We start from the raw sequence: 24,635 nt of genomic DNA on the forward strand, positions 1-24,635 counted from the left end.
GCATCACGTCGTAGCATCATGCCGTAGCATCATGCCGAAGCATCACGCCGAATCATCATTAAACATCTCGATGAGTGTTATTGACCAGAAAAACCTAGCCAAAGGCCTAGAAGTATCTAGAAATACGTCTTTTAACCAGATAACCTTACTCCCCAAGACATTTAAACTCTCTTTATTGTATAAACTAGATTTCCGCCCGCGGCTTCGCCCCCGTTTTCAAAGGAAAACCCGCATAGTTCCTGTTCCCGTGGGATTTCCGGGATAAAACCTATCCTATGTGTCCAAGTTACCCTCTATACGTGTGCTAAATTTCATTGTAATCGGTTCAGTAATTTTTACGTGAAAGAGTAACAAACATCCATACTTACAAACTTTCGCCTTTATAATAGTATTAAGAAGATATCCCTATTTTCCAGGATATGTCCAGATCCCGGGCTACACTATCGCACCTGTGCGCGCAGTACTGTGCCGTGGAAGGTACAGACGAACCGCGCGAGAGTCAACGACAGGGCAGGAAACAGGAGGATGTTTTGAAGAAGTTAGTTTGGTTTGTTTTTACAGGAAATTAATAAGGAATGGTTAATCATTCATTAGAAACACCAAAAAATTATTGACTTTCAATGGATCTATATCAAGAATTTATTTAAATTCAATAACATATTCAATTAATGTATTTACTGATAGATATAAATAAAGAAGAGAGTCTGTTTGTTATATTGATATAACTGCTTTTTACTAATTGCAAAAAAATATGTATATGGATATGGTGAACATACAATAAAAATATTTTTTCCATCTGCTTGTCTATCTGTTTATTCCGGCTTTAGGACTTCGAAACTTAACTGTCTTTTTACAAAACATGGACTAACTACAAAATCGAGTAATTGTATTTAAACCATAGACTAACTAAAGTCTTATTACAAACAATATTTTGGCAGCAGAGCTTTACTTTGGACAATTTTTAAGCGTGATTTTGAATCTAGTTGCTTGTTGCAATACTGAAAGTTTTACATAATAAGTATAAGAAAACTGTAATAAATACTGTATACATATATATATATATATATATATATATATATATATATATATATATATATATATATATATATATATATATATAAAAGAATACTGTATAAAAAAATATTTTTTTCAGATTTCGTATGCACGAATGTAACTTGCTTCTAGCGACATCCGCTTTAGAAGAAGGAATAGATCTACCAAGATGTAATTTAGTTGTGAGATGGGATGTGCCGTCTTCGTGAGTATTATTTAGTTTAGAGTTATGTAAAAACTGTGTGTACACATTATTTTTAAAATACATATGTTATTCAATTTTAACATGTTTTTAAACTTAGTTAATATTGCCAGCTACATTTTAAACACTTTCACTTATTACTATTAATTTTTAACACACTTTACTTTTTACACACTCACTTTAGACACTTACACTTTGTACAGTTACACTTTACCACTTTAGTTTTCATAATTGTGTGTTTATTAAGATGGTACATGAAACAAATGATCATTTAGATGTGACACTTTGATCTGATATTTTGGATAAAATGCATTTTTAACATTAACATGTTTATAAACTTAAGCACCAGGTTTAGCTACAGTGTCAAAGTTATTACACACTTTATACACGATCACTTTATGCATTTTGACTTTACACACTTACACTTTACGGGCTTGCAATTCACACACTTACAATTTGCACATTTACACTTTACTATTCAATCTATTTTGTTAATAATTTGTATATTATCGTATGTCTTCGTTAAGGTTATATTTACCTGAAATGAGTCAAGGGTATATTCAATACAATTTCATGCACTTTACTAGATATCGATCGTACGGCCTCTGCCGCAGCAGAGCCAGGGCCAGCAAGTCGTCAGTGACACTGCTCGCTGACGCTGACCGATATAGCTCGCTGATGGTGCACTATTTGGCTGTTTATAAGGAGTTAGATCAGGTTTGTGGGTTTTATTTTATTTAAAAGTTATTGGTAATGTAAATTTGAAGTTGGCATGTTTTTTTTAATAATAATTTGTAATTGTTTAATCTATACGTTTGTTGTGTACCGTTTGTTTGCTTGTTTCTTTAAATATGCTAATCCCAGGAACTATTGGTCCGATTTGAAAAATTCTTTCGGTGTTAGATAGCCCATTTATCGAGGAAGGCATAAATATAGGCTATATATCATCACGTTAAGACCAACAGGAGCAGAGCACTGCGGGTAAAACCGCGGAGCAAAGCTTGTGTAGAAAAAATGGTAAAGCTCGTAATGGAACGTATGTAATATACAATTAGATTGAAATAAATAAACAATTGAAACTTAGAAGCTTTGAACAAGGTATATTGTATAAAAAAGACAAGAAATATTTTAAGCTGCCAATAACTATAGACGGAGCCAGATCACGCAAAATATGTCTTAAATTTGTCTTTCTTCACATTTAAATTTAAAGTCGCCATATTTTACTCAATAAAACACTAGACATGTGTAAAATAGCAAAACAATTTAGCAAAGAAGCTTTTTAAAATTAATAACAATACTTCATTTTCAGATTGTAACAAGAAAATGCGGTTGTGGCATTCAAAATGAACCAACATCCGAGGAAGAAAATGAAGCAGATACATACACACCATATGTTAAAGCTTACACTCCTAAAGATTGTAATGATATAGTCATTACTAAAGTTATTAATGATAGAGGTACTAAAGAAACAGAAGATGGTAAAAGTGAAAGTGAAAATAATGATACTGATGTGAAAGCAAATAATGAAATTAATGATAAAGTCAAAGCTAATGATTCTAAACTGAAAAGTGTTAAAAATAATGACGTTACTAAAGTTAGAGAAAAGGATACAGTGTTGGATAGTAGTGTTAGTTTAGACTTCAGGGACCGTGGTAAAAGTCAAAGTGAAATAGACTCTAATGCAAGTGGTCAAAGTGTAAATTCGAAAGTTAGTGGTAAAAGTGACACTAAAGTTGGTAGTGATATTAAAGTGACTTATGAAGTCGAGAAGAAAGGAGAAATTGTTGCGAGCGTTGATTTGAACAGTGCTATCGCTTTGATTAATAGGTAAGTAAGATAATAATAAGAGAAACAGATGGACAAACAAACAAATGTAGATGTGTTTTAAATATTATGGCTGTAGTCATGCAAGTTGCAGTTTGAGCATATTATAACGTGAATAAAAGATATTGCTATTTGCAAGGTGTAGATGATTCTTACGTGTTTTTGACGTGACAACGTCTTATAATTCGATAGAGCCGGCTGCACGCACGAAAAAACATGACTCATGCGGCGTTACCTCGCTCTGAGGCGTTCCATGTAAGGCTTGAAGTGCGAGCGAGAGCGCGGAACGAGCGACAAAGAAGCACAATCGGACGTTGTCACGTTCAACTATCGTCAGTAAACCGACTTTACAGAGAACCAATTTTTTTTTAAATGTAAAAGAAGTAGAGTTTTGAATCGGACAGTTTTGATCGTAATTTTGACTCAAACATTTATTTATTCAATTAGACTTCTAGAAGCACTTTTGAATCGTCATTACATATTTTTAACATTTACCACCGTGTTACGTTTACCCAAAGAACCCAGTGGTCGGCGAACCACGGACTGTAAACGAACGAATTATGTATGTTATTTATTTTGCTCTGCTACCATACTAACAATAGTAATATGAAACCTAGGTACATACCTGAAGTATCGTGCGTTGCGTAGAACATAAACTGCACATAATATGTGGTGTGTCGGTCAGTCAAATGTTATAAAAACAATAGGGGCCCCTTGGGGAGGAAAAACTATATTTACGGGAATAATAGATAGTAAAAGATAATGCAAAAGAGACAATTTACGATGTATATACGTCACCACAGTACAGCTGCCATTGCCGTCGTCCTTTCACTTCACAATAACAACTCGCGGTCAGCGCGTGATTACTAATATCAATTAAGAAGTACAATTAACAATTCCGCGGGCCGACTTTACTAATTACTACGTGTTCAGCACGTAAAACAATAGACGACACACTCCGATGCGCGCGTAAATAACTTCCGAGATGGCCGATAAAACACTCAATACACGACTGCTCGCTAGCGGCGCGGTTGGCGGACACCGATAGACTCCTAAACACGCGACTTCACACTAGCGGCGCGGTTGGCGGACCCCGATAGACTGCCAGAATGTTAATATGAATGCAGCTCCCTCACCCTACAAGGTGATGTAGTCGACTAGCCAATTGAATACACCGCGGTTCCGCATCAGTGTGACCATTTAATTATTTTATCTATTCCGAACACACCGATTCGGAAAACAGTATCTATGGAGAAGAACCGGCAAGAAACTCCATAGTTGCTTTTTAAGTCAAGTTGTTAATTGTAAAATTATGTTAGCAAATAATTTTAATTTGACCATAGGTACTGTGGTAAACTACCGTCAGATACGTTCACACGTCTAGCGCCGCAATGGTGGATAGAGCAGGTTCGACTCCCAGCAGGTGATGAAGTGCAAACCGCGTATATATGCACCCTACGAATGCCCCTTAATTGCCCCGTGAAGTATAATATCGTGGTGAGTGTCTGTTAGTTGATAGATGTAGAATAACACATGTACATAATAACAGTAACTGACGTTAAAATATGAGTGACACATAATATAGCATCATATCACACACTAGCTGTGCCTCGCGGTTTCACCCGCATTGCTACGCTTCTCTTGGTCTTAGCGTGATGATATATAGCCTTCCTCGATAAATGGGCTATTTATCACTGAAAGAATTTATCAAATCGGACCAGTAGTTCGTGAGATTAGCGCGTTCAAACAAACTAACTCTTCAGCTTTATAATATTAGTATAAAGTCCGGTCGCGGAGCAGAAAGAATTTCGTACAATGACCTCTTTACCTACTGACAGTGGTCACAAACATTTTTGAATGAAGTGCAGTTTACATGAAATATTTGGAGGAGAAAATGTTTTTTACTAATTTATTAAATAAACTAGCTTCCGCCCGCGACTCCGTCCGCGCGGATGTCGGTCTTGGCGTGGGTGGTTTATTTCTCCATTTTGAGTAACTCTGACAATGACATCTTATAAATATCTATTGGACCCAAATACGGCTAGGCCTATAATAATACGCAACGTGTGTTCGCGGTTTTACAGAACAACGTCTATGGATAAAACTGAAAAATTAAGATTAATTTTTTTTACGTATTTTTCCAGGATAAAAAGTATCCTATTTTACGCCCAGGATAATAAGGTATAATTATACCAAGTTTCATCGAAATCGAACCGTTAGTTTTTACGTGATGCCTGAACATACAGACAGACAGACAGACAGACAGACAGACAGACAGACAGACAGACAAAAATTTTTTTAATCACATATTTGGGTTTGGTATCGATCCAGTAACACCCCCTGCTATTTATTTTTTCAATATTTTCAATGTACAGAATTGACCCTTCTACAGATTTATTATATGTATAGATTATACATTATTCATTTACAATACTTATTAGTTAGTTTTAACTTTTTACATTTTAACTTTTTCAATAACCACGATATATTATATAAAAAAAAGTGTGCGTGTACGCACCTAAGAAGTGAAACTTCTTTATGACCTTATTTTTCAAAAAATAATTTACTATTTACAATATTACAGAAATACGTTAGTCTAACACGCGATTTCGACTTAGGCGGATTTTGATAGGACATAAAGAGTTTGAGGTTTATTCTTATAAATTTTGAATTCACAAAATCATAATTGAACACCTGACACCAATCAAGCAAACACAAACCTTACGCTCTCAGGTTAAAGGTTTACAATCCCTAAGGACGGCGGTCATTGCACCTGTGCGAGCAAGACACATTATTTTTACAAGGGAGTGACAGTGACAGGTAATAACAGGTTAATGTACGAAATTCTTCCTGCTCCGCGACCGGACTTTAGATTAAAACACATAAAAAGTTATTTCTTGTTGAATAGATTTATCTATTCAAATTCAAAATCATTTATTACTTATTACTTACTTATAATTATACTAGCGGTCCGCCCCGGCTTCGCCCGTGGTACCTTCATGTTTAAACTATCCTATCTCTCAAGTTGGATCGAACTGCACATGGTGTGCGAATTTTATTATAATCGGTTAAGTGGTTTAGGAGTCCATTGAGGACAAACATTGTGACACGAGATTTATATATATTAAGATGTTAATATTATGAGTTAATAATTTCTAGGGTCACCCCATGCCGACAAGGGTGCTTGCCAGAAGAATGGTAGCTCTACAAGCATGCAGGATATTGCATAAGTCTGGGGAGTTAGACGATCAGCTGATGCCTATAGGTATGTTGATTATTTACAAATTTAATACATAATTCAATTTTGATAGTAAGGTCAACGACTAAAATATATTTTGAGCTATTGCATAGTATCGCGGGCCCGAATCGAGAAATTCCGTAACCAAAAATCCTCACGCACCCCACTCCGACGGGCGCGGAGGTGTGGCTTGAAGGCATAGCATGCAATAGCTTTACCGCGGCAGTCCCCGAGTGACAACCTTTTGTGTTTTTATTGTTAAATCAAGTAATCGGGATAGAGAAGGTAGACAAAGTGCCAAGGGTTCGAAAGATTTTTATTTGAAGAAATTTTGTACTTATTGATGACTTGTTAAGCACTCGTATATGTACGTGAATTACGTTTTTAACGTGTAATATTAAAAATTTATTCGTTTTTATTTTTAAAGTGAAACTTTTATTACATCGTCTCAAACTTTTTGGTCTGTGTAGCGCATGTCGCGTGACGGTCGAACCGTACGATAATTATCGTACAAATACGATAATTTTGTGCTTAAGTTTCACTTTTACCGTGGTTTCATAAAACCACACAACATTTCTTTTTTTTACACTAACAATCATAGAAAGTAGATTTTGCAGAAGTAAGGATAAGCAGCAAGTTCGTTATAACTCTAAATTATTATTGTGCATTTATTTATAAAAATACGTTTTTTAATAATTTATACAGTACGTTTTTTTTAAAAAGCTTAAATAAATATACCATAGGCAAAGAAAACTTCAAAGCAGCGGAATTGGACTCGAATATAAACACCGAGTTTTCGGACAACAGTGATTCTGCAAGACCGGGGACGACTAAGCGAAGACAGTATTATTATAAACGGGTAAGTTTTAGAGTTAAAATAATACATAAAATAATACATAAAATAATACATTATTTTATGTATTATGCATTATAAGTTACCCTCTATATGTGTGCTAAATTTCATTGTAATCGGTTGAGTAGTTTTTACGTGAAAGAGTAACATCCATACATCCATACATCCAAACAAACTTTCGCCTTTATAATAGTATTAAGATTAAGATTCACAAAGTATTTTTATTCTACATATATCAGACAGCCTGGGCGTTCACTGACTGTCAGCCAGTCATAGATACAAGCGATGCTGAAATAGAAGCGAATCCGGTGCCACAGTATATACCTGTGAAAGGGAACGGTGAGTTCATTCAAAACTACTAAAGAGTGGGTATAAAGCAAAATTAACAATCTTCTATTAGATGATATGTGTAATATTCAATGCCAAATCTAAAAAAATAAATATACAGGGTGTCCCACCGTCGGTATTCTAAGCTCAATGGAGGCTATAGTTTTGCATACAAGCAAGCTGCCCAACTTTGCCACCCGCACGTGAGCTATCATTTAAGATTATGTTTTCATAGACAAAATGCTCACATAAGCGAAGCATTATATGCCGGCTGCGCGAAGCTAGAGAAGAAAACATGAATTTTAAGGAAAAATTGTGCAAAAAATTATTGGCGTAATTTTGTTGTTTAAGTATTTTTTACGTTATCAGTGTATGCAAGTTTACAAGTCCCTTCGCGCTTAGTATACCGATAGTGGGACACCCTATATATCAAACTAGTTGATATCATCAAAAACATAAATTATTAAAATTTAATCGATAAAAAACTACCTAGGTTTTATATTTTGCGATTTTGATGTGGAAGAAAATGACGATAACAACACCAAACCAACAGGCAAACGCAACACCCTACACGCGCTAGTAGCCGGGCTGTGGTGTGCGTTACCCGAGCGGTACAACACGCGCGGCCGCCGCCTGCACCTGCCGCAGCACGCGGCGCAGGCGCTCGGCGTGCTGCTGTGTGCTGCACCGGACAGGTATACAACACGTGCAACATGCAACACGTGCAACACAGTATATATGTAACACATAACACATACAACATGTAACATGCAACACTAGTACATGCAAAACATAACAAAAATACATGCAACATGCAACACACAAGACATGCAACATGCATGCAACACATACAACATGCAACATGCAACACTAGTAAATGCATAACACAACACTAATACGTGCAACAAGCAACATGCAACACTAGTACATGCAACACAACACTAATACATGCAACATGCAACACACAACACATGCAACATACATGCAACACAACACGTGTAACAGACAACACATACAACATTCAATACACAACACATGCAACACACAACACAATTACACATGCAATATGAAACACTATAAGTTCCGTACATACGCAGTTCTGCAAAACAAATGGTCACCCTACCAATTTATGTGTCAAATTATTTTTTAAACTTAGGCGCTGACTCCACGAGCGAGAGAATCGCGACGAGTCCGCCCTTATATCGTCGGATAATCTCCACGAACGAGCGATAATTCCGCCGCGTATCGTCACGAGTCGTAACGGAATCGCAGCGTTTCCGCGGCGACTCGTAACGGTATCACCACGTTTCCTTGAAGAGAACTACGAGAAGACCAGAGGCGCTGAAATGACGCTGCGTTTGACAGCGGGCCCGCCGCGCGCTCGTCGCTAGCCCGCTGCTGGTCGCGGCGGGCTAGCGACGATGTAATGACGTTTCGCGCGCTCATTGCCACTCGTCGCATCGCGGCGATAATATCGCCGTGTGGAGACGGTTCCATAGAGAGTGTATAGAAATACGTGGCACGACGATAATATCGCCGCGATTCTCTCGCTCGTGGAGTCAGCGCCTTAGTTATTATAGCGGCAACGGAAATGCATTATATCTAAAAAATTTATTACCCACAAAAAATTTGCAGAACCGGTTCATAAACGACGAAGTTATTCACGAACATAAAAAATAACAATTATTAAAATTAAGTAACTTTTTAAGTCGATCAAGAAAGACCAAACTGCAAAATTCCAAAAATGAAAGTAATTATTTAAAATTCGTATAAAAAATACTAATTATTATATTTCCACAGATTACAAATACCCGCGTTCCCAGTATACACGCGGTCTGGTGAAGTCCGTGTGTCCGTCGAACCGGCGCTAGAAGCGGACGTGAGATTGTCGCCGAGACGGGATAAATTGATACGAAGGTTAGTCAATACAGTACACTACAGTACAGTACAGGTCACTACAGTGTGCTACAGTATACTACAGGTCACTACAGTACATTACAGTACACTACAGTACAGTACAGGTCACTACAGTGCACTACACGTGTCCTAAATCTACTGCAATGCACTAGACTAAATTACACTACAATATATAACAGTGCACTACATTACACTATAGTATTTTCATCGTGTATTTATCGCCGAGGCGGTGAGTCATAGAGCAGTGTATTTAGCAAAACAGTTCAATAACTGAGCAGCAGTTTAGTGTAGTGTCTCCGTCGAACCGGCGCTAGAAGCGGACGAGAGATTGTCGCCGAGACGGGATAAGTTGATACGAAGGTTAGTTTTAGTGTAGCACATTACACTAGAGTACATAACACTAGTGTAGCACTGTAGATAACACTCTAATGCACTGTTTACTACACTTCAGTAAACTACACTACACTACATGAATCGTACAATCGAAATGTTTTCTCTATAGGCCAGCCAGTCTTAGGATCCTCCCTTTTTCGATGGAGGAATTCCACCTTCATACACAATACACTACACTACAGTGCACTTCACTATGCTAGACAACACTACTTGCACGAGTTTTTCATCGAGTAGACTCCATAAGGCTATTACAATGTTATATACCTATATTGCACTGCACAATGTTGATTAAACTATACTGCAGTTCATTGCTCGACACGGCTTGAATATTATATTTTTAAGCTATTGCATAGCTTCTTTCGCGAGCCTTGAGCGCGGGGACCAAATCGAGAAATTCCGTAACGAAAAAACCTCACGCTGCCCACTCCGACGGGCGCGGAGGTGTGGCTTGAAGGCATAGCATGCAATAGCTTTACCGTGGCAGTCCCCGAGTGACACACGTCTTTTATTTTTCTTTCATTCATGTAGACGTTCCAAACTGAAATTGACAGTAACTGATTAGACCACTACAAATAAATCGTGAGTTTGTAAATTTTGCCTTCTAAGTGAAGTTATTTCACTCGAAGAAATGAAATACATATTATATTTTCAGGTTTATGCGATTCGTATTCTCCGATGTCCTGCGTGTGCGCAGGCGTGGTATGAAGTTACAGACAGAAGGATCTACGCAAAATAATTATTATATAGTGCCTACTATTAAAAGTGAGTTTTAGTATTCAAATAATTCATAATACATTGATTGATTGAGATTATAACGAAATATAACATTTTCTTGTATAACTAGTAGTTGTATCTGAAATTTTAGCAATTGAATTTTGAAACGTGTAAAAGCTCATGAAAAATATTTTGTGTAACTTAAGACTATTGATTTATTTTATCATAGCATTATTTTACACCTTAGAATGTTTTCTCGAAACACAAATATAGGACAATCTGTCTTTCAGGTTATGTAACTATTATTTCCTTGTTACTTTATATTTATAAGTCACAATTTACTGAATAACTACGGCTCATAGATAACTCAAAATAAAATAATTGATTTACAGAAACAAAACCGGATGGCAGTACTATGGTAGACATAGACTGGGCATTCCTGGAACTCATATACAAACATACAGAAGACAAAAAGCAAGAAGAATTGCTATGGAAAGAACATGGGGTTAAAAATGGGGAAAAAGGTATTGCTGTGGAAAATATTGTTGGGGAAAGTGGGGAGAATACAGTAAAAAATATTGTGGAAATTAAACTTGGTAATAACGAAGAAGATCCATTAGATAAAACAGTAGATGCTAAAAGTAAAAATGTCGATAATTCAGGAAAAGAAAGTGTTGATAATAATGTAAATAATAGCCAAGATGAAAGTGAAAATACTGTAGAAACCGTTGAAAATGTAAAAACAGCAGATAATAGTGAAGAATCTGGGAGTAAAAGTGTAGTTAAAAAAGAAGAGAAGGCAGTTGAAATTGTTCCCATAACTACAGGAGATGAGTTAGGTGAAAACAAAGAAACAGATAGAAATACAGATGAAAACATATATAGAACTGTAGTTAAAACTATACATAAAGCTATAGATAAAAATACAGATAAAACTATAGATGAAACTATAGATACATCTATAGGTAAAACTATAGATAAAAATACAGATAAAACAAATACAGCTATAGGTATAGATACAGCTGTAGGTAAAAATACAGATATGGCAATAGATAAAGCTATAAGTAAAACTATAGATAGAGCTACAGATAAAACTATAGGTAAAACTATGGATACAGCTATAGGTAAGAATACAGGTAAAGCAATAGAAAAGCGTGGTGATAAAGCTATAGAGAAACGTGTGGAAAACCCTTTACTGGCTCCCGGGGAAGTTTTTAAATTTGACCCCCAAAAATATAGTGAAGCTGTTGTTACTCCGTGGTATAGGAATCAGGATCAACCTCAGGTTAGTTAGAATCTTATATATAAAATTCTCGTGTCACAATGTTAGTCTGCATACTCCTCCGAAACGGGTGGACCGATTCTCATGTTTTCTGTGCATATCGGGTAAGTCTGAGAATCGGCCAACATCTATTTTTCATATGTACCACGGGCGAAGCCGGGGCGGGCCGCTAGTATATCTTATATATAAAAATGAATCGCAAAATGTGTTGGTAAGCGCATAACTCGAGAACGGCTGAACCGATTTCGATAATTCTTTTTTTATTATATTCCGTAAAGTACGAGGATGGTTTTTATGTAGAGAAAACGTAAACATGTACCACGGGCGAAGCCGGGGCGGACCGCTAGTGTATAATAATAAAACATGGTAAAATCATTTAGTAATTTAATACTTAATTGATTTTAAACAAGATTTACTTATAACTTTTTATTAAATCTATATCATATCAAATCTATTTTTATTAATACACTAGCGGTCCGCCCCGGCTTCGCCCGTGGTACATAATATTTACGTTTTCTCTACATAAGAACCATCCTCGTACTTCAAGGAATATAATAAAAAAAGAATTATCGAAATCGGTTCAGCCGTTCTCGAGTTATACGCTTACCAACACATTTTGCGATTCATTTTTATATATAAGAAGAAGATGTTATGTTATACAGGGTGTCCCAAAAAGTAGTGATGAACGGAAGCTGGAAGGTAGAGGACCTAGAGGGCTATCCGAATCACCCCCATGTATGTTATGCGATTTTTCGTATTTTCGGAGTTATGACGTTTTTTTCAATTTTTCACCTATCGCCGAGTATGATGATTTTTTCACTCATGGTGACGTCAATTGTTGCGCTAGATGCTTGATTTTTTTTTTGTTTGCTAAGCTGAAAGATAGGCCAATTCAGTATGGTAACATTTACTATCGTTAGATCTTCGAATGGAATAAAAAAAAGAATTAAACGCTAAGAAAGATAAAATTACCCAGTATGTTCACCACTTCAAGGGCCCGTAAAAAAATAAAATCACATAAAAAAACGTGCCCGGGTGACGTATCTATACTTTAAAAAAATCATTGCAAGCGTTCCTACAGCTACATGATATTTCATAGCGTTACATCTGGCCATCGTGAAAGGCCATAAGCAGCCTTTCACGATACTTCTGAATGAATTCATATACCAACTTGATTTTGGACATTATAAATAAGCCACAGAACAGTAAAGTAGATAGAAGTGTGATGTGGGCGTGGCCCACGTGTCAATGATAAGTTTAGATCACCTAACTTGCTCTCAGTTGTGCGCAGAAAAATATTCGAGTCGGTTGTCAGCTGTCAAACCTTTTTTCCATATTTATTCATTAATTAGGACGTGTTGTTCGGTATAAAGAGTGCAAAAATGATAGCAGACGAAATAATATCAGCAATGAAGGCATTTCATACCGTCGGTAAGTCTTATTTTAATTTATTTTAATTATATTTTATGTTATAACTTCGCTTGTCGTAATTTGTCAAAATTGTATACAAATATCTAGTCAAAATGAACCTTAATCCATAAGAAATTAGTACTATTATAGATTGAACAGCAAACAAGACTTTCTGGAATATTATTGCAATAAACAAACGAATTTCGCTTTAGTGATGCTTGTGGTGCATATCGACAGTATCGATACTTTAGAAAAGACAAACATTATAAATATTAAATTTTATTTTTCCTTAGCTTTCATTTGTCTAATTTATTTATAGATTTCCCAAAGAGGCTAATTTAAAAGAGAAATGGATAAATGCAAGTCTTAACTGGATGCTGAACAGTACTAAGCGGTCTAACAAAGGCCACCGATACATCAAACCTACAGCAGTTCCAAGATTTAAAATAATGCATATTTTCTGTTTGTATTTTGTAAATATAGATTTATACTATTCTATTCCGTTTTTTATTTAATAATAATAATATAAAAAGACGTACTTATACCCGGCGCGGCGAATGATGATCCCTATGACAGTTCGTCTTAGTGATTGCTCGTATGATGGGTCGTGTCGATACTTTACTATTTTATAGGTAAAGGCGTGGTTTGCATTCAGCCACGTCGGTAAACATGTTTTTATAAATATTATAAAATGAATTTGTAACTAAAATTTTTAACGTCTTTTATGTTGTTGTTGTATTAATTTAAGTTTTTTTGCATAGATTAAGTAGGTTAAAGTAAAACGAAAGTTTTCCAAAACATAAAAATGCGCCTTATCATTTTCACGTAATTTTTAACCCGTTTAACACAGTGTATATTATTTTATCGTGAAAATGGAAGCCCCCATTTAATTTGTCTAAAAAACTTATATTATCATAGGTAAGTAAATTAACGCGAACGGTAATTAATTAATTAATTATGCTGCGAACTTCTGTTCCATTCAATAGTGAATGAACTGAAGCTTAAGCATGGAAAAAATGTGATCTCGTTTCCATTATCGAAATTTGTTTATCGATACTTTCCGCACTAGTCGATAAATGCCAACGATGTAAATTTTGTAGGACGTAAACGTAAAGTCAGATTGATATAATTTCTCGTAAATGTTAAGAATTGTTATAATTCCAACAGAATATCATTGTTATGGCATAAAGCTACGTAAAAATTAATAAATGCCATTTTTAGACGCTTCCAATACGTTTCTAATTTAATGGTGACGCCATTACAAGTTTGTCTCTTGAGAATAATTGTCAGTGTCATAGGGATCATCATTCGCCGCGCCGGGTATAGTAGTAATAAACATACTCCAAAATGTGACGCATTATACTATACTCATATAAAAGAAAGAAAAAAAAATATACAAAAAATATTTATTTGTGAATTATCGATAACAAGGCTGACATCCCTCAGAGCATAGCATCAGATAAATATCAAGTTAATGTCATTAATGTTGAGTGACACAAATTTCAACCTTATCTCTATGTGTTGCGTTTCAAATTTATATCTATCGAAAACTAACGCCCTCTGTTGTGGAGTAGCTGAATGTTTTCGAATTTGGAATTTCTGTGCAATGAGAAACAAAACAGCTAATATACCTAGGGATGTTATACTAAAATAAACCGTAACATGGTGCGTTAGGGTGCATATTGAAATGCTGAATTTATAACCTAAGTCAGTTTTTACTCAAATTAAGCTGTCCAATCAAAGGCATAGTTTACTTGTAGTGTACTGTATAGTGTATAACTATCGGTTTAAATGTGTGGGTTTGGCGACACTGTAACTATCGGTTTAAATGTGTGGGTTTGGCGAATCTGTGCCTGTCGCGAGCGCAGTCGCGAGCGACAGGCACAGATTTTCACACAGAGATTTTCACACGGAGATTTTCACACGGAGATTTTCACACGGAAATTTTCACAAAGAGATTTTCACAAAGAGATTTTCACACAGAGATTTTCACACAGAGATTTTCACACAGATATTTTCACAGAGATTTTCACACAGAGATTTTCACAGAGATTTTCACACAGAGATTTTCACAGATTTTCACACAGAGATCTCACACAGAGATTTTCACACAGAGATTTAAACAGAGATTTTCACAGAGATTTTCACAGAGATTTTCACACAGAGATTTTCACACAGAGATTTTCACAGAGATTTTCACACAGATTTTCACACAGATTTTCACAGAGATTTTCACACATAGATTTTCACACAGATATTTTCACACAGAGATTTTCACACAGAGAACATACTGGGTAATTTTATCTTTCTTGGCATTTAATTCTTTTTTTTATTCCATTCGAAGATCTAACGATAGTAAATGTTACCATACTGAATTGGCCTATGTTTCAGCTTAGCAAACAAAAAAAAATCAAGCATCTAGCGCAATAATTGACGTCACCATGAGTGAAAATATCATCGTACTCGGCGATAGGTGAAAAATTGAAAAAAAAGGTCATAACTCCGAAAATACGAAAAATCGCATAACATTCATGGGGGTGATTCGGATAGCCCTCTAGGTCCTCTACCTCCCAGCTTCCGTTCATCACTACTTTTTGGGACACCCTGGTATACCTAACTAGCTGCGCTCCGCGGTTTCGCCCGCATTGCTCCGCTCCTGTTGGTCTTAGCGTGATGATATATAGCCTATAGCCTTCCTTGATAAATGTGCTATCTAACACTGAAAGAATTTTTCAAATCGGACCAGTAGTTCCCGAGATTAGTGCGTTCAAACAAACTCTTCAGCTTTATCTTAATCTTAATACTATTATAATGGCGAAAGTTTGTATGGATGTATGGATGTATGGATGTTTGTTACTCTTTCACGTAAAAACTACTGAACCGATTACAATGAAATTTAGCACACATATAGAGGGTAACTTGGATTAACACATAGGATAGGTTTTATCCCGGAAATCCCACGGGAACGGGAACTATGCGGGTTTTCCTTGGAAATCTAGTATTAGTATAGATAATTGTTATTAAAGAACAAAATAGTGTAAATCAAGAATTTTACTAACTATTTATTATATGTTTATTTCATTAATTCTAGTTCTTCCTAGTAGCCGAGATATGTTGGCACTTAACGCCCGACTCATCATTTCCCTCGGAACAGCACGAATCATTCCGTTCGTACTACAGGGCCAAATATGGCGCGGAGTTGACGCAAAGCGATCAGCCATTATTGGACGTGGACCATACCAGTGCGAGGTTGAATTTATTGACGCCGAGGTGAGTTAAATTGAGTGAAATGAATGAAATGAAATTTGAATTGAATGAAAGTTAATGAAATCAAATTGAATGAAATTTGAATTGAACGACAGTGAATGGAATGTAATTTGAGTTGAATAGAAATAAAATGAAGTCAAATTGAATGAAATGAAAGGAAATTGAAGCAAATGAAATAATAATTGTGTTAAATGAAGTGAAGTGAAATTAAATTGAATTTAATGAAAGTGAATGAATGAAATTGAATGAAAATAAAATTGAATAAAATGAAGTGAAATTGAATGAAATAAAAAAAAAAAATGTTAGAATTGTAGTTTACGTGGTTGAATGAATTCTTCATTTTTGTGCCGTTTCTGTTAATTTGTTTCTGCTAATATTACTTTTACTTCGTATTTTTGTTTACTATTTCTATTTCTACTCTCGCTATCTATATCTGTATGTTTCGTCTGTTTGTGTGTCATTTGCGTTGTTCTCTATCATTTGACTGACCGGTAGGCTTGGTTTGTAGTGGCCCTGCCTTTCAAGCCAGAGGTCGTGGGTTCGATTCCCACCCGGGGCAAATATTTGTGTAATGAACATGGATGTTTGCTCTGTGTCTGGGTATTAATTATCTATATAAGTATTTATTTAAAAATTATTTATGTATGTTTATCAGCCATCTGGTTTCCATAATACAAGCGAAAGCTTAGTATGGGATCAGATCGTGCCGTGGGTGAAAATTGTCCTGAAATATTTATTTCTTTATTTGTATGTCTGTCCGTCCCCAGATACGTGAACCGCAAGGGCGTAGCCCTACCCGTGTCCTCCGAACGAACACGTCGAGCGAAACGCGACCGGCTCGACCAGAAGCAGATAATGGTGCCGGAGCTGTGCCGCGTGCACCCGTTCGCGGCGCCGCTGTGGGCCGCCACCGTGGCGCTGCCCTGCGTGCTGTACCGGTGAGTGCACGTACATGTACACGTACATGTCCCTGTACACGAAAATATACACGAACATGTAGACGGTCACGTATACGTACATGTACGGTCATGTATACGTACATGTACGGTTACGTATACGTACATGTACACGAACACGTACGGTCACGTACACGTACATGTACGGTCAAGTATATGTACATGTACACGAACATGTACGGTCACGTATACGTACATGTATACGTACATGTACACGAACTTATACACGGTCACATATACTTACAAGTACACGAACATGTACGGTCACGTATACGTACATGTACTTTCTCATATACGTACATGAACGGTCACGTTCACGTACATGTACGGTCTCATATACGTACATGTACGGTCACGTTTACGTACATGTACACGAACATGTACGGTCACGTACTTCGTGTACGGTCGCGTATACCTACATGTACGGTCACGTATACGTACATGTACGGTCACGTATACTTACATGTACGGTCACGTTTACGTACATGTACACGAACATATACGGTCACGTACTTCGTGTACGGTCGCGTATACGTACATGTACGGTCACGAATACGTACATGTACGGTCACGTATACGTACCGTAGATATACATGAACATGTACGGTCACGAATACGTACATGTACGGTCACGTACATGTATTTTTTGCATTCAATAATCATTTATCAATATATAATAATATATAATAATCATTATAATATATATATAATAATCATTTATAAATAAATAAATAAATAAATTTATTTATTTATTTATTTATTTATTTATTATTGAATGCAAAAAAAAAAAGAATTTATAATTATTTTTTTCAAACTAATCTAAAAAAGATTAAAACGAGAGTGTAAAGGGATTTTAAACGGAGCGGTCCCGTCCGTTGAAGGTAGTCGTCTCGTTATCATTTTTTTTTTATCTTCTTATCTTCTTCTTTCTTATATATAAAAATGAAACGCAAAATGTGTTGGTAAGCGCATAACTCGAGAACGGCTGAACCGATTTCGATAATTCTTTTTTTATTAATATATTCCTTGAAGTATGAGGATGGTTTTATGTAGAGAAAACGTAAACATGTACCACGGGCGAAGCCGGGGCGGACCGCTAGTCTATATATATAAAAGAAAGTCTGTATGTTCCAACACTTATAACTCGAGTTCTACTGAACCAATTTTCATGGTTTTAGATTTGTTGGATTTGTCTCCGTCCAGAATAGAAGAATAAATCATAAAAACAACAAAAACTAGACAAATACATATTTTCCCAAAATTTTGATTTTCGTACATGTCAATCATTAGTTGTCAATCCTGTCAAATACGGAAAATAATGTTTGACATTCATGCGTTCAAAAATGTATTATGTGTAAAAGGTGTAAAATAATAAAAAATTAAAAAGTGTGAATAAATATTATTTGTATTTATTTTAAAATCAATTATTAAAAAGTGCAATAAAAGCAGATACATAAAAATTCCTCAAATGTTTGTGTTTACGCGTGTTTTCAGAAATTAAATTAATAAGGTATTTTTGGTGAGGAAACTAACCAAGAAGTTTAGTTCGATTAATTATTAAAAAAATTCTATAAAAATGTAAAAATTCTGACAATTATTTGTTGCGATTTCGTCGACTGCGTCAACAATATTGCTATAAACAAGCTAAATTGCGTTTTGAAGATTACATCCATTTATGCGATGCAATTAGCGCAGAAGAAGGTGCAGAAAATGTTGGTCTATTGATTATTTTACCGGCGACATACACAGGTAGCCCAAGTGAATATGTGCAAGATGCAATGACATAATAATATGTTCGTCATTATGGTCGGCTAGATTTATTCATTACATTTATATGTAATCCGAAATGGATGGAAATTATTCAACTGCTGCTCACGACATCACCACACGTGTTTTCAAGCAAAAAATCCGATCACTGATGAGATACATTAATGGAACACATCTTTGGGATTATTCAATGATGGATGTATTCAATCGAATGACAACAATCTGGCTTGCAGCATGCACACATTTTAATTGGGTTAGTCGAAAGGATTCGGGCAGATAAAATATATGAGTGTGCGGGGATTGCTAATCCTGAAACCGATCTAGACCGACATAACGTTGTTATCACGAATATGATTCATGGACCGTGTGACACCATCAACCACCAATCACCATGCATGGTTGACAGTGAGTGTACCAAAAGGTATCCACGAAAATTGATGGCAGAGACCATCACAGGCAACGATGGTTACCCACTGTATCAGCGTCGATCGCCCAATGATAATGGTAAAATTATTATCACAACTAAAGTGAAACGAAACGATGGCGTGGTCGATAACAGTTAAAGAATGAAAAGAATTAATCCATGCTGCACAAATTATTAAAATTCAGTCATTTTTCTCTGAGACGTGTTTGAAGTAATAAAATAAAATACTATTACATATCAATCCATATAAATATTTATTTTGTATCATTGTATTACGTTCATCAAAGCCTAAATTAGTTCAGCTAAAAGGTAACACAACATTCATTGACAGGGCGGTACAAAGTTCGCCGGGACAGCTAGTATTTTATAAATATTTCTCATTTATAAAACATTTGAACGCAATAAAACCAGAAATCAACTAATATACTTATTGTTTTTGAATCTATGGACATCAAATGAAACCTACGTCATCTAGTGAGTAAGAGAGTGAAGAATGAAATTACTTTTGTGACTGTATGAATTGTATTGATGTATCGGTTCATTCGTTCTTGCTCATTAAAGATACTTGCCTCTTGTTTGCAATCTATACTAATATTATAAAGAGGAAAAGTTTGTAAGTATGTATGTATGTATGTATGGTTTTCACGCATAAACTACTGGACCGATTTCAAAAATTCTTTCACCATTAAAAAGCTGCATCTTTACTGAGCAACATAGGCTATATTGCATTTTCAAAAAAATTAGAGATCCTTACCAAAAATGCAATAATGTAACCCAAGGTGTAAAAAAATCCTCAATAAAACTTCTGTCGCGTGCGCTGCGGAATCTATTGAAGATAGAACAAAAAAATGTTCTACGGTATTATAGAATGGATCAATATCTACAAGAAAGTCCGCGATACCATATGTCCATCTTCAGTAGTTATGTTACTACAACAACTTTTTTACGTTTTCAAAGTAAATAGAAGTGCCGACAGTAATCAAACCATGTTATCCATACACATATATTAATCCTTATCCCATTGAATGATGTTTTATTATAGACTGTTTCAATACCAGCAAAATACTTTTTAAATGAAAAGAATTGGATATTCCATTCAAAAGATATAACGAATTTTTAAAAGTGTCAATCTACAGAAAATAGTAGGTATACTGTTCGAGCAGGCCGTAGTGCGGGGGTCACGGAGGAATTCTACCAATATGCGTCTTGACGGAACACAGTGGGGTTTTGGTCGGTAGGAATCCGACATAACCCACGGCCCCTCCCCCGGAGGCCGTGGGTATCTATGAAAGATTTCCCCACTAAAACAAAAAAAAAGGCCGTAGTGCGGGACGGGGTAAAGGTGATTTTCATGTAATTAAAAATTAAACCTATAGTCCGACCTATAGTAGACTTTTCACTGTAACGATATCGCTATCTATGCGGGTGAAACCGCAGGGCATTGCTAGTCTGATATACACGTTGTTTTATTTTATTAATAATACTTATTTATAATATTTTTTCAGAATAAATGCACTCCTCATAGCCGATGAAATACGTCGGGCGGTAGCGATAGATGTAGGTCTGGGTATACCGAAGTTGGACGATGAAACTTGTCCCGGGTTCACATGGCCCCCGCTAGACTTTGGATGGAGTTTGGCTGAGGTAAATAGCAATTATTGTAAGTTTATGAAAAATATGAAAAATAAAATAAATTTAAATATTTCAGGACAATTTTCACACATCTGATCCCATACTAAGCTTTCGCTTGTGTTATGGAAACCAGATGGCTGATATACATACATATAATCCATACTAATATTATAAATGCGAAAGTAACTCTGTCTGTCTGTCTGTTACTCAATCACGCCTTAACTACTGAACCAATTTGCATGAAATTTGGTATAGAGATATTTTGATACCCGAGAAAGGACATAGGATAGGTTTTATCCCGGAAATCCTACGGGAACGTGTTTTTCTTTGAAAACGCGGGCAAAGCCGCGGGCGGAAAGCTAGTTATAACATATAAGTTTGAGTATTGGTATAATTCTCTACTATTGTTTGTGGCACATGCTTCATTCACGCACCATAAAACATTGCCAACGCAAGTAATGTTCTTAGGGATAATTGTTTTAATTGATTATATTTTGATCTGTACAGAATTATATTAATTATTTGTATAGGTAGTGTATGAAAATATGTGATTTATATTAGTACTATGAATGATGAATGCATAAGGTTGCATGTTGCATTCTAACGCTGTAAGTATTTAACCAGTTTTGATAAGTATTTAGAAGGGGATTTTGAAAAATTCTTCAAGATACTTTATAACCGCCTTAAAAAAAAGTAGGAGGTTCTCAATTCGGCCGGTTTCTGAAGCGATTTACGTGATTCTTATTTTGATTGATGCGAAATAGTATCGAATTGGTCCCATAAAAATTTGATTCGGATAAGCCCAGTAGTTTTTATTTTATGAGCATTTTTGTCTGATCTCGAATTGAAATCTATCAAGTAACTTTGATTCACTCCCGGTTACCGAATACCGATTAAGCTGAAATTTTGTGTGTAAATTGGATAGCGATGAAAAATTATAATGACATAGAGCTGATTTGATGATGGAATCAGAAGGTGGCTATAGATACTCAGTAATTAATTGACTCACCTTTATCGAGTTTCGTTTCGTTTGATTCGTGTTGAAACATACACTAAAAAGTATTAAATAAAAATAACTCCCCACTCCCATCCTCCCCACTTTCATCCTCCTCACTCCCATCCTCCCCACTTCCATCCTCCCAACTCCCATCCTCCCAACTCCCATCCTCCCAACTCCCATCCTCCCAACTCCCATCCTCCCTACAGCCATCCTCCCTACAGCCATCCTCCCCACTTTCATCCTCTTCAAACCCATTCTTCCACTCACATTCTCCCCACTCTCATCCTCCTAACTATCATCCTCCCCACTCCCATCCTCCCCACTTCCATCCTCACCAAATCCATCCTCCTCACTTTCATCCTCCCCACTCCAATCCTCCTCACTCCCATCCTCCCCTCTCTCATCCTGCCCACTCCCATCCTCCCCACTTCCATCCTCCCCACTCCCATCCTCCCAACTACCATCCTCCCCACTTACATCCTCCCCATGCTCATCCTCCCCACTTCCATCCTCCCCACTCCTATTCTCCTTACTCCCATCCTCCCCACTTCCATCCTCGCCACTTCCATCCTCATATTAATGGCTTACTCATGTGAGTGAAGATCTTGTGCAAATCATTCCACATTCAATCATTGAATAAAAAAATTACATGAAAGAGCTTAAAATTAATATTCCCGCCACTCCGCACTAATTTAGATAAAACGTAATTTTCGAATTACATGCATCTTCCAAATTAGATCACTCTTTTACGTTTGAGCTTTTAAATTCAATAATGAAAACAATAGCTGCTCAAAAAAACAATTGAGTAATACATCATCTAGAAGCTTCCAGAATAGTACAAACACGCTTGTGCATTAAAAAGTATGTGTTAATTTTTTTTTGAACGTGTCAAAATTTAGAAATTGACATGGCAGTCACGTTTAATTATAAATTTTGTCCTGCAGGTATAATATAATGTGGTTTATTATTTAACTTGCTCCTTTTTCATGTGAATAAGTAATACCTATGTAAATTCAAATATCTCCCAGCTATTTTCTCCCGCGAACTGTAAAACTCTGGAACGACCTACCTCCTACAGTATTCCCCAATTCTTATAACATGGAGACCTTCAAAAAGAGCACCTATAAATACCTAAAAAACCGGCTGCTAGCTAAGGATTCTCCAAGTTATCCCTAACAATTTCTCTCTTTTATATCCTTCCCCTTTCCTGAGGACAGCAACACATCCACTTCCCAATGGAGTGGATGCTTATGGGCGGCGCGTATCGCTTAACACCAGGCGACGCGTCTGCTCGCTTGCTATCCCATAACATAAAAAAAAGCTATCATTGTTGGGATTCTCCACCCCGTAGATGTGTGAAAGTATATTAAATTGTTTTATTATTTGACCAAGGCAAATTTTTAGTAACAAATTAAATTTCACAATCATTCACGAGCATTTTTCAAACAATCTTAATTTCGCAAGCGATAATTCACGTCACGTCATTTCAATTAAATTTCAAAGTACATTCGGGTAGAAAAGTACAGTCAAGATTAGAAAAATTTACGTGATCACAGTGCAGATAGCTGGGTACGTTTGAAAGTATTTGGAACGGAGTCCACTTATCTCTTGACAAGGGTGCAACTATACTCGGATTTTTAATTGGATAAAGTAAACTTAGTATACTTACGAGATTATGTATATGTTTTGTCTAGTTGAATAAACCATTTAAATAGATTGTTATAAATTATTATAATAATTATTATTTTCATTTATCCAAGGTACTCAGCGCTGATTCGGAAAAACACGACAAAAAGAAAGAAACAGAAGACTGGAGTAAAAGCGATGAGCCGGAGAAAGAAGAGTAAGATTCTATTTCTTATATAAAAATGAATCCCAAAATGTGTTGGTTAGCGCATAACTTGAGAACGGCTGAACCGATTTCGTTAATTCTTTTTTTATTATATTCATTGAAATACGAGGATGGTTCTTACGTAGAGAAAATGTGAATATGTACCACGGGCGAAGCCGGGGCGGACTGCTTGTTTCTTATATAATTACTAGCAGTCCGCCCCGGCTTCGCCCGTGGTACCTACATGTTTAAACTATCCTATCTCTCAAGTTGGATCGAACTGCACATGGTGTGCGAATTTTATTATAATCGGTTAAGTGGTTTAGGAGTCCATTGAGGACAAACATTGTGACACGAGATTTATATATATTAAGATTTACTTTTTATTTATCGTGACGTCTTAAAGCAGTTTTAATTTCAGTGTGGGAAAGGAATGGCGCTAGACGATCTATATAGCTCTGTCTTTGTTCTTTTTACTAACACTTTTTTGTATTGTTGCCTCTTTATGGAATTGCATTTTAGAGCTTTAATTTTAAAATAAATAG

At 36.0% G+C, this 24,635-nt stretch overlaps 1 protein-coding gene across 6 annotated transcripts in view; it reads left to right on the top strand.

The window, feature by feature from the left end:
- LOC149475021 (endoribonuclease Dcr-1-like) overlaps positions 1-24,635 on the top strand; it is a 60,460-nt gene that overhangs the window by 16,106 nt on the left and 19,719 nt on the right. For 3 of the 6 annotated variants that reach the window (XM_089713800.1, XM_089713801.1, XM_089713806.1), the window contains 16 exons: positions 417-538; positions 1,154-1,258; positions 1,843-1,972; positions 2,565-3,082; positions 4,423-4,576; positions 6,239-6,344; positions 7,061-7,176; positions 7,410-7,509; positions 8,051-8,192; positions 9,298-9,414; positions 10,460-10,569; positions 10,914-11,806; positions 16,305-16,483; positions 17,248-17,418; positions 21,133-21,271; positions 24,020-24,102. In XM_089713800.1, coding sequence (XP_089569926.1) covers positions 417-538; positions 1,154-1,258; positions 1,843-1,972; positions 2,565-3,082; positions 4,423-4,576; positions 6,239-6,344; positions 7,061-7,176; positions 7,410-7,509; positions 8,051-8,192; positions 9,298-9,414; positions 10,460-10,569; positions 10,914-11,806; positions 16,305-16,483; positions 17,248-17,418; positions 21,133-21,271; positions 24,020-24,102 — 3,185 coding nt within the window. The remainder of the gene's footprint in view (positions 1-416; positions 539-1,153; positions 1,259-1,842; positions 1,973-2,564; positions 3,083-4,422; positions 4,577-6,238; positions 6,345-7,060; positions 7,177-7,409; positions 7,510-8,050; positions 8,193-9,297; positions 9,415-10,459; positions 10,570-10,913; positions 11,807-16,304; positions 16,484-17,247; positions 17,419-21,132; positions 21,272-24,019; positions 24,103-24,635) is intronic. The other 3 variants (XM_089713802.1, XM_089713803.1, XM_089713805.1) reach the window with 3 other exon arrangements.

Source organism: Colias philodice, chromosome 31 (assembly GCF_061535455.1).
Source record: "Colias philodice isolate Cphi_HAF_F1 chromosome 31, ilColPhil1 Martin Lab GWU primary, whole genome shotgun sequence".
Taxonomy (NCBI): Eukaryota; Metazoa; Arthropoda; class Insecta; order Lepidoptera; family Pieridae; genus Colias; species Colias philodice.